Below are 13,387 nucleotides of genomic sequence, written 5' to 3' on the forward strand. Positions count from 1 at the left end.
TGGTAGTGTTGGTGGTTCTGGTGGTGCTGGGAGTGCCCGCTGTGTTGGTGGTGGTAGTGCTGGTGGTGCTTATAGTATTGGTAGTGCTGGTGTTGTTGGTGGTGGTAGTGCTGGTAGTTCTGGCAGTGCTGGTGGTAGTGCTGCTGATAGTGTTGGATGTGCTGGTAGTGCTAGTGGTGCTGGTAGTGCCGTTGGTACTGGTGGTGGTAGTAGTGGTAGTGCTGGTGGTGCTGGTTATGAAGGTGGTTCCGAGACTACTCGGGCGGGTTGTCATTGCGCCGCTCATCACGACGAACTCGCGTCGCCATCAAGGAGACTGCTCGTGGTCGAACCGCTCGCCCATGACCCCAATTTCACTCCGCCACGGTAAAAAAAAATCTCGAGCAGTGTTGCGGGCACCTCCAACTGTGTGATAGCGCGAAAACAAAGTTCTACAAACTTCACCCTTTCACCGCCCCCCTCCCTCCGCGCTCCAGTGCGAGACCGAACAAGTTAATAAGTAAAATCAACGCCGTGGGTATTTTTGTCATCGTTGCCAGCGCCAACACGCGGCGCTGGCACGCAAGCGAGAACGACGCAGCAGCAACTCCGTAGCTGCTTCTGTGCATCTCACCTCTGTCCCCCCCCCCCACAGCCCCCTTTGTATCTCCTCTCTCCGGACTCCGCAATTGCTCTGCATGCCCGCACGCACGCGTGCAGCCACTGACGCTGGATATTCGGGAGGGGTACTGCGTCTGTCGAAGTGGGGAGCTGAAGTTTGTATTGGTTTAGCGCGCTGCGCTGACGAACCCGGAGACCCGAGTTCAATTGCCGTTCACGGTCAACACCGGTGATGATTAACTGTACCGGTCCTGGGCCTTCCCCTAGGGTCGACTCGACGAGTACCTGGTGCGGTGTATACATCACGCCGCTGGGGGAGACAAAGGCGGCCGGGCGTTGTGCTGGCCACCCACCCCTTCGTGTGCCGTTCCGGCCTGCATAGGTGTATATTGAAGGATATTTTACTTTGTATTTATCTCAGCACTTCGGCTTCTCGGCCACGGCGTACATCAGTGGCGAGAGATGTGAGAAACAGTCATGCACACACTCACCCAGTCCGTCGCCATGCCACTTCAACAAACCGTGGTGAAGTATGGTTAACCCCCAACAGGAGAACGATTCCTGATTGTGTCACAATATTATTATCATCATTATATAACGCACATATGTAGGTAGAGTGGAACCTTTCTACGGTTTTTTTTTACAACTGGGACAAAGAAATGGACAAAGTTATATAGTGAATTGAACGATAATAGTTACATTGAAGGTGATGAACCAGTAAACTCCAGAAACTAGTGTAGTCCACGATTACCCTGTAACCGTATTGGACCCCCGACCGCAGCAAACATTTAAGTGGCGAGTAACAGCATGACTACTGCTGCCGATCTGTAATGACCATGGTCAAACAACCCCAGTGACTAACCCGGTGCGGGGAAGGCCTTTTTCGAGCAGTGGATTTATCGACTAATGGGAATGATCATTGTTATTGTTTTAACGTCTCCCGTTTCGAACTCGTCCAGCTCCGGACTCAGATCTCTCAACGCCTCGCTCTCCCTCTCTCGCTCTCCGAAGAGTAAATCGCGCGGAATGCGCCGTATTTCGTTAGCTGCTGAGTGCAAAGCCGGCTCGAGCACGGGGGTAGTGCTTCCAATAGGCGACTGCCAGGCACAAGCAGGTTGGCATCGATTACAGTTAGTGGTACGACTCTAGTTGGAGGGTATGTGGCAGCGTCAGGCGACGCATAGGGGACCAGTCGGCCAAAAGGGAGCCCCGAATCAACAGATAAACGAGTGGCAAAAAGTTAATACAAAATATTCATAGACCATGCCCGACTAACGCATTTGGCTATTGCATCAACAGAGCAGCAGAAAGTTGAGGCGATCCACCCCTTTGGGGAAATCCTAGAGCGTTTGGGCCGGCATGAAAGAAAGACACGATAACTTAATTGTGAGTGTTGTACCCTTAAATATTGTTATGAATACTGTCACTGTCAGACAGTCTTCCTCTAAACCCAATACACGGTGCAACTAAAGTAGTATATATATTATTGGTTCTTTCGGTAAAGTCACGTAGAAGGGAAACAATAATATAATAAAAATATAAAACAATAAAATACAATAAAATATTAATTTAATAATAGGATTTTTTCCCCCTTTTTTGGCAACAAAACTGAAACCTTTTTACGAGGATTCATGTCTGCATTAACCACAATACCTGCAGTCAAAATGCAAACAAAAAACATACTATGATAATATATGCATTGTCCTTGAAACTGATTGGTCAACACCAAGGGACAGCTTTCTTTGTTTCCCTTCTACGTGACGTTACCGAAAGAACCAAGAATATGAATCCCTGCAGTCACAAAAGCTTTAAATCAAATTTAATGTATATATATAGTTATAGCCTACATATTATTGTATACGGGTAAAAATACATTCGTCACTATTTCAGTTAAAATGAGCCCGGAGAAAGGAGGGGCCCACAGTCGGATCTTGCATCGGAAGCTGCGCCCCTGAGTGCAGTATGGCTACGTTATTGCGTCTTAGAGGGCATTCATTTCCTGTGCTTCAATTTTGCACAACTCTTCGTTTCCCGGCCTTCACCTGCCCACCCTGACCAGCGTGGTTAAGTACGGTCTTTAATCCCCATGCCTGGCACGGTGCGCAGAGGTCTTCATCCGGTAGTGAATTGACTTAAGGGTGTTTTATTTATTTATTTATTATAACTCAAAGTTTAATCTCAACGTTACTCCTCTGCAACATTTCATGCCTATAGACCAATGGTCCCTAACCTGGGGTGCACGCACCCCCTAGGGGTGCGAGATGCCCTTTCTGGGGGTGCGAGACATGATCAGATTTTTTAAGAAGGTAAATCATCGAAACACAAATTGAGCACGGGCACGTAAGTGCAACTACTTTGTTTCATCAAACCTATGTAATATTGCATATAAAAATAAATATATAGATTGAGAACCAAAGGGGTACAAGGCTGCAGTAAAGGTTCAGAACCACTGCTCTAAACTATCTTCCAATTTCAGATAATATCCACGGTATCTCCCTCACTTACACCTCTCTCTCTCCTTCGCTCCCTCCCTCCCTCCCGCTCACCTTTCCTACTCTATTGCCTCCACCCTCCCCTCACACGCTTGAGCGGCCGATTAAAGGTGCTGAAACTTCACAAATTAGCGTCACAAACAATGCCGCTCGCTCTCCGTCAAGTGGCGAGAGGGAGACCGGAGTCGAGTTAAGCGCGAAGGGGAGGAGGTCGTGGAGTGGATCCGCCAGACGGTGAATGAGCGGAGCCTTGATTTAAACCTGTGGGTTTCGGTAAGCCAATAATCCGACAGGCGACCAGGTGCAATCGGGCAAATGCACGACTAAGCGAGTGAGTTAATTCACAAGGTTGGTGGGTTGCAGAGTTAGTTTCCGCCTGTGTCAGTGTGCTGGTGATTGAATCACTGCATGAGTTCGCCGAACGCGCATTAGCTCTGTACTGTCATTTCATCACCCAAAGAAAGTCTCGAGGAAGTGTCAAGACTCTTTGTTCAGGAAGATCGTGCATTCAGATGTTTGGCAGGCAATTTTGTTAACGTAGCTTTGGTAAACTAATACGATACGTTTCTCGAGTAAATGCCTACATTTCTGAAGAAATTAGTGACGAGTTAGTAGCACCGAACGCCGTTAGTGAACGAGTCATTTGTGAATTGGTTGTTATTTTGTATAAAAAAAACGGGCTCATAGCCCTTGAGTGATTATCTGTGAGCGTGTTTGTGAATGTAGTGAATTGGTGCGTGGTAAAGTAAGCCGTGAGTGGATTGGTAGTTAGTGAATTAGTTAAGATAGTGAGTGGAATGTGTGTGGTGTGACTTCGGTGGAGAATTTGTGCACGAGTGAAATAGTGAACCGTGGCTGATGTTGACGTTTGGGAAGTTATTAAGATCGTAAATGAAAGTGTTCATGTACGAGTGAGCCGCGTGGCTTTAAGGGTCAATGGGGGCAAACCACTGATTGAACTGGCGTGCGAATTAGCGAGTGAATAGCCGAGATTATCCACAGTCGTGTAATGATTTAGCAGAGAGTGTGTCGATAAACGGCTATAAACCACTTGGCCAGGGTTAATGGTTATTAAGCCTGTTTAGTGAGCTAGTGTATTAGTGTCAGTGAACAGGCCAGTTGATGAGTAAGAAGAGAACACACTAAAATGCGAGTGTAAGCTAGTGAGTGGGTTGGTTAAGCTTTAATTTTGGCAATATGTAATTCGACAATTTGATGTTTCATCAAACAGTAAGCTATCTATATTGCTTGTGAGATAGCTCCTATTCATTTATAAGATACGCATTTTCTATAATTGAAAAAGTTTGAGTTAGAGTCATTGTAAGTTGACATTAGCAATGCCGTGATTCTTTGGTGCGATGCTGAATGAGTGTTCGCCATACTTATTTAATTTGTGTTTGAGTAACTGCTTTGTCAAGTGAAGTTCACAAATAGCAATTTTCAATACACAAAATATCTACTGCTCTTTCTCCAATAACTATAATAATTACAAACATCACAATATTAACGGTACAACTAGAGGCAAAGCAACACAAATCACGGACGTGTGTCAGTTAAAAATTGTACTTTAGAATAATCATCTCAACTTGTTCACGATTTTAAATCGTTGAAATCGTAAAAAAAACAGTTGTAGTGACACGGGTAGAGAAACGGCGAGAAGGCCCTCGGCCAAGATGCTCAAATGGTGCAGACTGAAGCTGCGGGGCGAATCCGGCCCCGGGGCCAGGCGCAGGAGAGACCGCCTAGTCTGCAAGGACGGACACTGCAACATCGAGCTGGGAAACCTCATGGCCGGCGGCCGGCCCCGCTTCGCCCTCCTCGTGGACTATTGGACCACCATGGTGGAGCTGCGGTGGCGCTACAAGACCGCGGCCTTCCTGCTCGCCTTCCTCGGCAGCTGGTTCCTCTTCGGGCTCATCTGGTTCGCCATCTGTCGCCTGCACGGGGACTTTCCCGGGTCGCAGCCGCCTCGAGACCACGTCCCCTGCGTCATGAACGTCCACGGGCTCACCACCGCCTTCCTCTTCTCGCTCGAGACGCAGGTGATGGCTAAACGCGCAGGCCACACTGCAGATGACCACTCCATGATGCACAGGCCATGGTAATGATAATGCGACTACAATAATGCAATTGATGCAGGAACGTGTTATAACCAATCGTCCCTTGACCCCCCGCCTCTTGCATCTATCACGAACCAGGTCACCATCGGCTACGGCTACCGCTACGTGACCGAACGGTGCCCCGAGGCAGTCGCGCTGCTCATCCTGCAGTCGCTCTCGGGCGTCGTCATCAACGCGTTCATGTGCGGCGCCGTCATGGCCAAGATCGCCGCGCCCAAACGCCGCGGCAAGACGGTGGCGTTCAGCGACCGCGCCGTGGTGTGCGTGCGGAGCGGGCGCCTCTGCCTCGTCATCCGGGTGGCGAACGTGCGCAGGAGCCTCCTCATCGGCTCGCACGTCTACGGCAAACTGCTGCGGACCACGCCGACCCAGGCTGGCGAGACGCTCATCATGGAGCAGAGGAACGTGAGCTTCTCCGTGGACGCGGGCGCAGGCGATGCGCTCTTCTTCATCGCGCCGCTCGCCATCTACCACGTGATGGACGAGTCCAGCCCGCTCTTCGGGCTGTCCCGATCGGATCTGCACGGAGGGGAGACCTTCGAGCTCGTCGTATTTCTGGACGGGACCGTGGAGGCGACGGGCGGATCGTGCCAGGTCCGGTTCCCTCTTTCCCCCTCCACCCCCGGCCCTCCTCTCTTCACTCAACATGACAGTCTGATGGATGGGGATGGTGCAGTGGGGGGATTTGCCGGGGGGTGGGAGTGGTGCAGGCTGTGGCATGGGTACCGTGGGCAAGAACATTTTCAAATGTGTGGCGAGATACCAGGGGCGCAAACAAATATGGAGGGGGGGGGGGGGGTGTGTGGCAGCGTTACGCGATGCGTAGGTTGCCCAGTCCGCAATGAAGTGGGCCCCGAATCAACAGATAAACAAGTAAAACAACGTGAAGAAAGTGTACACGTAAAAAAATAAAATTGCAACAATTGACAATAAATGCCTAAAAAAACATTTTTACCAATGAAAAATTATTTCAGAAAAATGCCTCGCGTAAAATCTAGTAGTGCTGTTGCCGGTGTTTGTTTTCTGAACACCAGTACTCTATGCTAACCTACATGGGTATGAAAGCAAGACGCACGACAATGTAATTGCGTGTTGTACCCTTACATCTTTATTATTAATACTCTCACTGTGAGACTGTCTTCCTCTCAACCCAATAAACGGTGCAACTAAAATAATATATAGTTATAGCCTACATATTATTGTATACGGGAAAAACACCATCTGTAGCTATATCAGTAAAAGTGAGTCGGGAGAAAGGATGGAGTCCCACAGTCGGATCTTCCATAGCCGCCACGTTGTAATAGGAAGATGCGCGCCTAATGGGGGACATCAGCACAAACACGAATGCACAACGTGAAACAAATGCCTTGGCTCGAGGCGCGAACACGTCGATTCTCTCTGCATTGTGGCCTGAATCACTTGGAAAGGGGGGAGACCAGTGGCCTTGATGTGTGTGTGTGCGTTTAACTTATTTTGCAACGTACGTAGCCAACCGTGCTTATCGGAGGTGCGTGAGGGCTGTCGTACACACAACAAAACGGTTCGAACCACTGGGTCAGCCGACCATCTAAGTCGGAGCAATATCTGAATCGGTCCCAAGGCATCACCCCTTAACCACATCGGCATTGACCAGCGTGGTGAAGTATGGTCAACCCCCCCCCCCCCGACGACCACTCGCACGGCGTTGGGGGGAGGAGGTCGTTGCCCAGCGTGCGGATTGACCCCAGGGCCGTGCGCGCAGACATGGGCGTGCGGGCACGGGCGCCACGCGGTGCGTCTCTACTCGTCGTGGTGCACTTGCGATGTTGCCGCCAACCGCGCGGTAGTCTCGCCATCCACGCATTCGCCATCGCTACCAGCAAAGCTCCACGGTCGTGTGGGGGGGCTCAGCCCCGGGGAAAACCGCCTGGGGAGTTGCGAGGCTTTGCAGGAAAAGAGCCGCCGCTGCTTCTCTGCTCGTGTCGCGTATGGCTCTCAAGGAGCGAGCGGTGCATCTGCTGCTATAATAATAATCATTTACAATTGTCAGACGAATTTCATCCAAGGATCCCAATGCACCACGTGCATGTAAAGCAGTAAATAAGAGAGAGCCAGCATAGTAAACAACCAAACCTATGGGGGAAAGGTCATTTTATTAAAGAGCTGAGTTTTCAAGGCAGATTTAAATAGCTCGAAAGATTCTGATCATCTTATTAAATTATCAGAGGCAACGCGCTGGCAAAATCCCGATCACCCCAGGAATTGAGCCTTGACCTCAAAATGCTAAGACAAAAGAGATCAAAGATCTCAAGGACCTCATTGGTGGTGTATTTAAATGTGATCAGTTCCTGTCAGTAATGTGGGGCTAACCCATTGACAGCTTTGTAGGTGAATAGCAGGGACCTTAAAATCAATTAGATATTTGATTGGTAGCTAGTGCAAGGACAAGAGAACGAGTGTGATGTGCTCACGAAATGCGGTTCGCGTAAGCGTTATATAGCTGCTGCCTGCTGGGTATTCCCCGGTCACACATGACTCGTCCGCTCTGTGTGTGTGCGCTCGCTCTCTCCCAGGTGCGCACCTCCTACCTTCCAGACGAGATTCTCTGGGGCCACCGCTTCCTGCCGATCGTGTCGACCTCCAAAGACGGCAAGCACAGGGTCGACTTTGGCAACTTCAACAAGTCGGTGGAGGTGGACACGCCGCACTGTGCGACGTGCATGCAAGGAGACCAGAGCAACGACAAGGTGGACATTGAAAATGTGGGAGAGGGACTGGATAACCCAGCGTTTGATGTGACTTCCGTGGTGGACGAGACGAAGATGTGAAGGATCATCTTCATCATCAGCAGCAACAAATGCAACATCTTCAGCAGCAACAAAATAATAATCAACAATAGTAACAAAAAAATACCAATCAACAGTACCACAAGCGTCATCATCATTAGATGTAGCAGTAATAGCAGCAGCAGCAATGTACAGTGAGGGAAAAAAGTATTTGATTTTGTACGTTTGCCCACTGACAAATAAATGATCAGTCTATAATTTTAATGGTAGGTTTATTTGAACAGTGAGAGACAGAATAACAATTTTAAAAATCCAGAAAAACGCATGTCAAAAATGTTATTAATTGATTTGCATTTTAATAAGGGAAATAAGTATTTGACCCCTCTGCAAAACATGACTTAGTACTTGGTGGCAAAACCCTTCTTGGCAATCACAGAGGTCAGACGCTTCTTGTAGTTGGCCACCAGGTTTGCACACAGCTCAGATCTTCTCCAAGTCATTAAGGTTTCGAGGCTGACGTTTGGCAACTCGAACCTTCAGCTCCCTCCACAGATTTTCTATGGGATTAAGGTCTGGAGACTGACTAGGCCGCTCCAAGACCTTAATGTGCTTCTTCTTGAGCCACTCCTTTGTTGCCTTGGCCGTTTTTTGGGTCATTGTCATGCTGGAATACCCATCCACGACCCATTTTCAATGCCCTGGCTGAGGGAAGGAGGTTCTCACCCAAGATTTGACGATACATGGCCCCATCCATCGTCCCTTTGATGCGGTTAAGTTGTCCTGTCCCCTTAGCAGAAAAACACCCCCAAAGCATAATGTTTCCACCTTCATGTTTGATGGTGGGGATGGTGTTCTTGGGGTCATAGGCAGCATTCCTCCTCCTCCAAACACGACGAGTTGAGTTCATGCCAAAGAGCTCCATTTTGGTCTCATCTGACCACAACACTTTCACCGAGTTGTCCTCTGAATCATTCAGATGTTCATTGGCAAACTTCAGACGGGCATGTATATGTGCTTTCTTGAGCAGGGGGACCTTGCGGGTGCTGCAGGATTTCAGTCCTTCACGGTGTGGTGTGTTACCAATTGTTTTCTTGGTGACTATGGTCCCGGCTGCCTTGAGATCATTGACAAGATCCTCCCGTGTAGTTCTGGGCTGATTCCTCACCGTTCTCATGATCATTGCAACTCCACAAGGTGAGATCCTTGCATGGAGCCCCAGGCCGAGGGAGATTGACAGTTCTTTTGTGTTTCTTCCATTTGCGAATAATCGCACCAACTGTTGTCACCTTCTCACCAAGCTGCTTGGCAATGGTCTTGTAGCCCATTCCAGCCTTGTGTAGGTCTACAATCTTGTCCCTGACATCCTTGGAGAGCTCTTTGGTCTTGGCCATGGTGGAGAGTTTGGAATCTGATTGATTGATTGCTTCTGTGGACAGATGTCTTTTATACAGGTAACAAGCTGAGATTAGGAGCACTCCCTTAAAGAGTGTACTCCTAATCTCAGCTCGTTACCTGTATTAAAGACACCTGGGAGTCAGGAATCTTTCTGATTGAGAAGGGGTCAAATACTTATTTCCCTCATTATAATGCACATCAATTTATAACATTTTTGACATGCGTTTTTCTGGATTTTTGTTATTGTTATTCTGTCTCTCACTGTTCAAATAAACTTACCAATAAATTATAGACTGATAATTTCTTTGTCAGTGGGCAAATGTACAAAATCAGCAGGGGATCAAATACTTTTTTCCCTCACTCTATGGATACTCATCAGCAGCAGCAACAGAATCACCATCAACAGTGACAAAAGATACTAATCAACAGTACCATAAACATGATCATTAGATGTAGCACTGATAGCTGCAGCATTAGCAAAAGCATCATCGTCAATATGTTTGTGTTATCATTCAGGTCGTGGACTCTCCCTGCTCAAATGCAATTTTAAGAGGTTGCTCATCAATGGTAGCCCTAAACCAGTGGTGGATATTCCACATTCCTATGGCAGGGATCATTATCGACTTAATGTGCATAATTTATACCTCTCCATGGAGTCGTGCTTCTCATTTTAGTTCCTGGGAGGAGCGATGGGTTACGTTGACTCCTACTGGGGGGTTTCAACTCGCAAGCTTCCGACTCCCAAGCAGATCATAGTGAGCACAGAGACACGGCATGGGTGTCTCATCATTATCGTGATCTTCATCAGAACCACAATGTGTCTATCTGAATAAGGACGCCACGGTGGCGAGAAAGGCGCCATGGGGGCTAGGAGATGTTAACTATCTCACCTGATATACGGGAAGCCTGGGTTCGATCCCGACTATGGCACCTGCTGTATATGTGGAGCTGTGCATCTTCTCCCCGTGGTCGCGTGTAATTTTCTCCCCCGCCCTCTGGTCTTTCCCTCCACATTTAGAATAAATGTGCGTTTATAGTATTTGACTACTGCTATAAATTTCCACGTGAAAAGCCACTTCATTGACCTATGCTTTGTGATAGCCAGGTCGCTTCTGAAAAAAGAGCTATGTAACTCAGTGAGTCTTACCTGGTAAAATAAAAAATAAAAGCTACTTTAGTTTAAGCAGTTTGTTAGATGCCGGTTGGAAATAGCGGGAACCAACCGCTAGAAATTATTGACGCGCCCAGCCATCAGACCTGCACAGAAGGGATGGTGGTCCAGATCCCAGGGGACTTCCAAAGGGCATCTCCGAGAGTGCACCTCCATCTGGAATTCTACCTCGATCCGAGCGGAGCGCTTCAATCCACCCCGCGCCTCCTCCTCACTCCTCTCCCCATCGCTCGGCTACTGACATTGCCCCTCGCCCCTACCAGCCCCTCTCCGTGCATAGTGCCTCTCCCCTCATTCCTCATCCTGCTCGAACACCACTGCCAAAACCTCAGCCAGGATTATATTCAAATACCCCTCCTCCAGAAGCACCTCGTATTAGCACGGTTAGCTACGTACGGCGCGAAAGAAGTGCAACGTACAGTGAGGGAAACAAGTATTTTATCCCCTGCTGATTTTGTACATTTGCCTACTGACAAAGAAATGATCAATCTCTAATTTTAATGCTAGGTTTATTTGAACAGTGAGAGACAGAATAACAACAAAAGAATCCAGAAAAACGCATGTCAAAAATGTTATAAATTGATTCGCATTTTAATGAGGGAAATACGTATTTGACCCCTCTCAATCAGAAAGATTCCTGGCTCCCAGGTGTCTTTTATACAGGTAACTAGCTGAGATTATGAGCTTGTTACCTATTTAAAATACACCTGTCCACAGAAGCAATTAATCAGATTCCAAACTCTCCACCATGGCCAAGACCAAAGAGCTCTCCAAGGATGTCAGGGACAAGATTGTAAACCTACACAAGGCTGGAATGGGCTACAAGACCATTGCCAAGCAGCTTGGTGAGAAGATGACAACAGTTGGTGCGATTATTCGCAAATGGAAGAAACACAAAAGAACTGTCAATCTCCTTCGGCCTGGGGCTCCATGCAAGACCTCACCTCATGGAGTTGTAATGATCATGAGAACGGTGAGGAATCAGCCCAGAACTACACAGGAGGATCTTTCAATGATCTCAAGGCAGCTGGGACCATAGTCACCAAGAAAACAATTGGTAACACACTACGCTGTGAAGGACTGAAATCCTGCAGCGCCCACAAGGTCCCCCTGCTCAAGGAAGCTCATATACATGCCCGTCTGAAGTTTGCCAATGAACATCTGAATGATTCAGAGGACAACTTGGTGAAAGTGTTGTGGTCAGATGAGACCAAAATGGAGCTCTTTGGCATCAACTCAACTCGCCGTTTTTGGAGGAGTAATGCTGCCTATGACCCCAAGAACACCATCCCCACCGTCAAACATGGAGGTGGAAACATTATGTTTTGGGGGGGGTGTTTCTGCTAAGGGTAGAGGACAACTTCACCGCATCAAAGGGACGATGGATGGGGATATGTACCGTCAAATCTTGGGTGAGAACCTCCTTCCCTCAACCAGGGCATTGAAAATGGGTCGTGGATGGGTTTTCCAGTATGACAGTGACCCAAAACACACGGCCAAGGCAACAAAGGAGTGGCTCAAGAAGAAGCACATTAAGGTCCTGGAGTAGCCTAGCCAGTCTTCAGACCTTAATCTCATAGAAAATCTGTGGAGGGAGCTGAAGGTTCGAATTGCCAAACGTCAGCCTCGAAACCTTAATGACTTGGAGAAGATCTGCAAAGAGGAGTGGAAAAAAATATCTCCTGAGATGTGTGCAAACCTGGTGGCCAACTACAAAAAAGTCTCACTTCTGTGATTGCAAACAAGGGTTTTGCCACCAAGTACTAAGTCATGTTTTGCAGAGAGGTCAAATACTTATTTCCCTCATTGAAATGCAAATCAATTTATAACATTTTTGACATGCGTTGATCTGGATTTTATTGTTATTCTGTCTCTCCCTGTTCAAATAAACCTACCATTAAAATTATAGACTGATCAAAATCAGCAGGGGAAAAATACTTTTTTCCCTCACTGTACATGCATACTAAACGGTGATTTCATCTAACTATAATTACCGTCCTCTGTGAATCCACTGCTTGATTAGAGCCTCTCCTTCCGCGTCGTGTCGGTTTTGGTATTCGTTTTTACCTTACTTTGCCACGCTGGGGAGTGCGAGTTTTGAAGAGTCGGGCGCACGACATACTCAGGCATTAATTGCCACTGACGTTCGCTATGGGTTCGTTGTGCAGTCTTTCGCAGACACTGCCGTACCACATCCATCCAGTGTTAGAGATCACGATGCCAGGTCACTGTAGTCACAGTACACATAGGTTAGAATATTACACAATCCACATGTGGAAGTGAGTGTGCCACACGAGCTTGAAGCTTCATTAAATGAGAGCAATGTGAATGTATATACGGACACTCAGGGGAGCGATGTCGCGGCTCAGTGACGTCTCTATGAAGTGATTATTTTGTCACATATTCTATGGTTCCTCTAGTCTTGCGTCGAAATAGGAACGACATCTAACGGTGAGGGCCCTTGCCTATTGATATCTAATAGTTCACTCACATTGATTCAAGCAAGACCAATTCTGCTCATGAGACACTGCATGTCTAAACCAGTCCAGAGCTTGTGTCAAATCAATGCTACTGAAATGATGGACTCCCAAAAGGCAGTGTGACTGATCTGATGTGGAAAACACTTTTTCTCACGTGGAGGGACAGGCGTGCGAAGGAGATGTGTCATCTGCTTGTTAATTCTGTGACTACGTTTTAATGTTGGCACAGAAACGTCGCTAAAGTGCAACAGCAGCGCCCTTCACATACTATTTAAAGTAGTTTTTAACATAAATAACAATACTTCGCATATTACTAAGCTGCAGCGTGTACAACATTATTTGGCATGTGTCGTGACGGGTACTG

The 13,387-nt window shown here is 47.7% G+C and overlaps 1 protein-coding gene across 1 annotated transcript; it reads left to right on the forward strand.

The window, feature by feature from the left end:
• The first annotated feature begins 3,181 nt into the window (after positions 1–3,181).
• Positions 3,182–11,348, forward strand: KCNJ1 (potassium inwardly rectifying channel subfamily J member 1). Its single transcript, XM_032976167.2, has 3 exons — positions 3,182–5,134; positions 5,291–5,806; positions 7,765–11,348. Exons 1-3 carry the CDS (start codon positions 4,766–4,768, stop codon positions 8,017–8,019), a joined length of 1,140 nt encoding a protein of 379 aa, XP_032832058.2. The 5' UTR covers positions 3,182–4,765; the 3' UTR covers positions 8,020–11,348.
• Positions 11,349–13,387: the final 2,039 nt, after the last annotated feature.

Source organism: Petromyzon marinus, chromosome 58 (assembly GCF_048934315.1).
Source record: "Petromyzon marinus isolate PM22_M1 ecotype Great Lakes invasive population chromosome 58, UKy_Petmar_22M1.pri1.0, whole genome shotgun sequence".
Taxonomy (NCBI): Eukaryota; Metazoa; Chordata; class Hyperoartia; order Petromyzontiformes; family Petromyzontidae; genus Petromyzon; species Petromyzon marinus.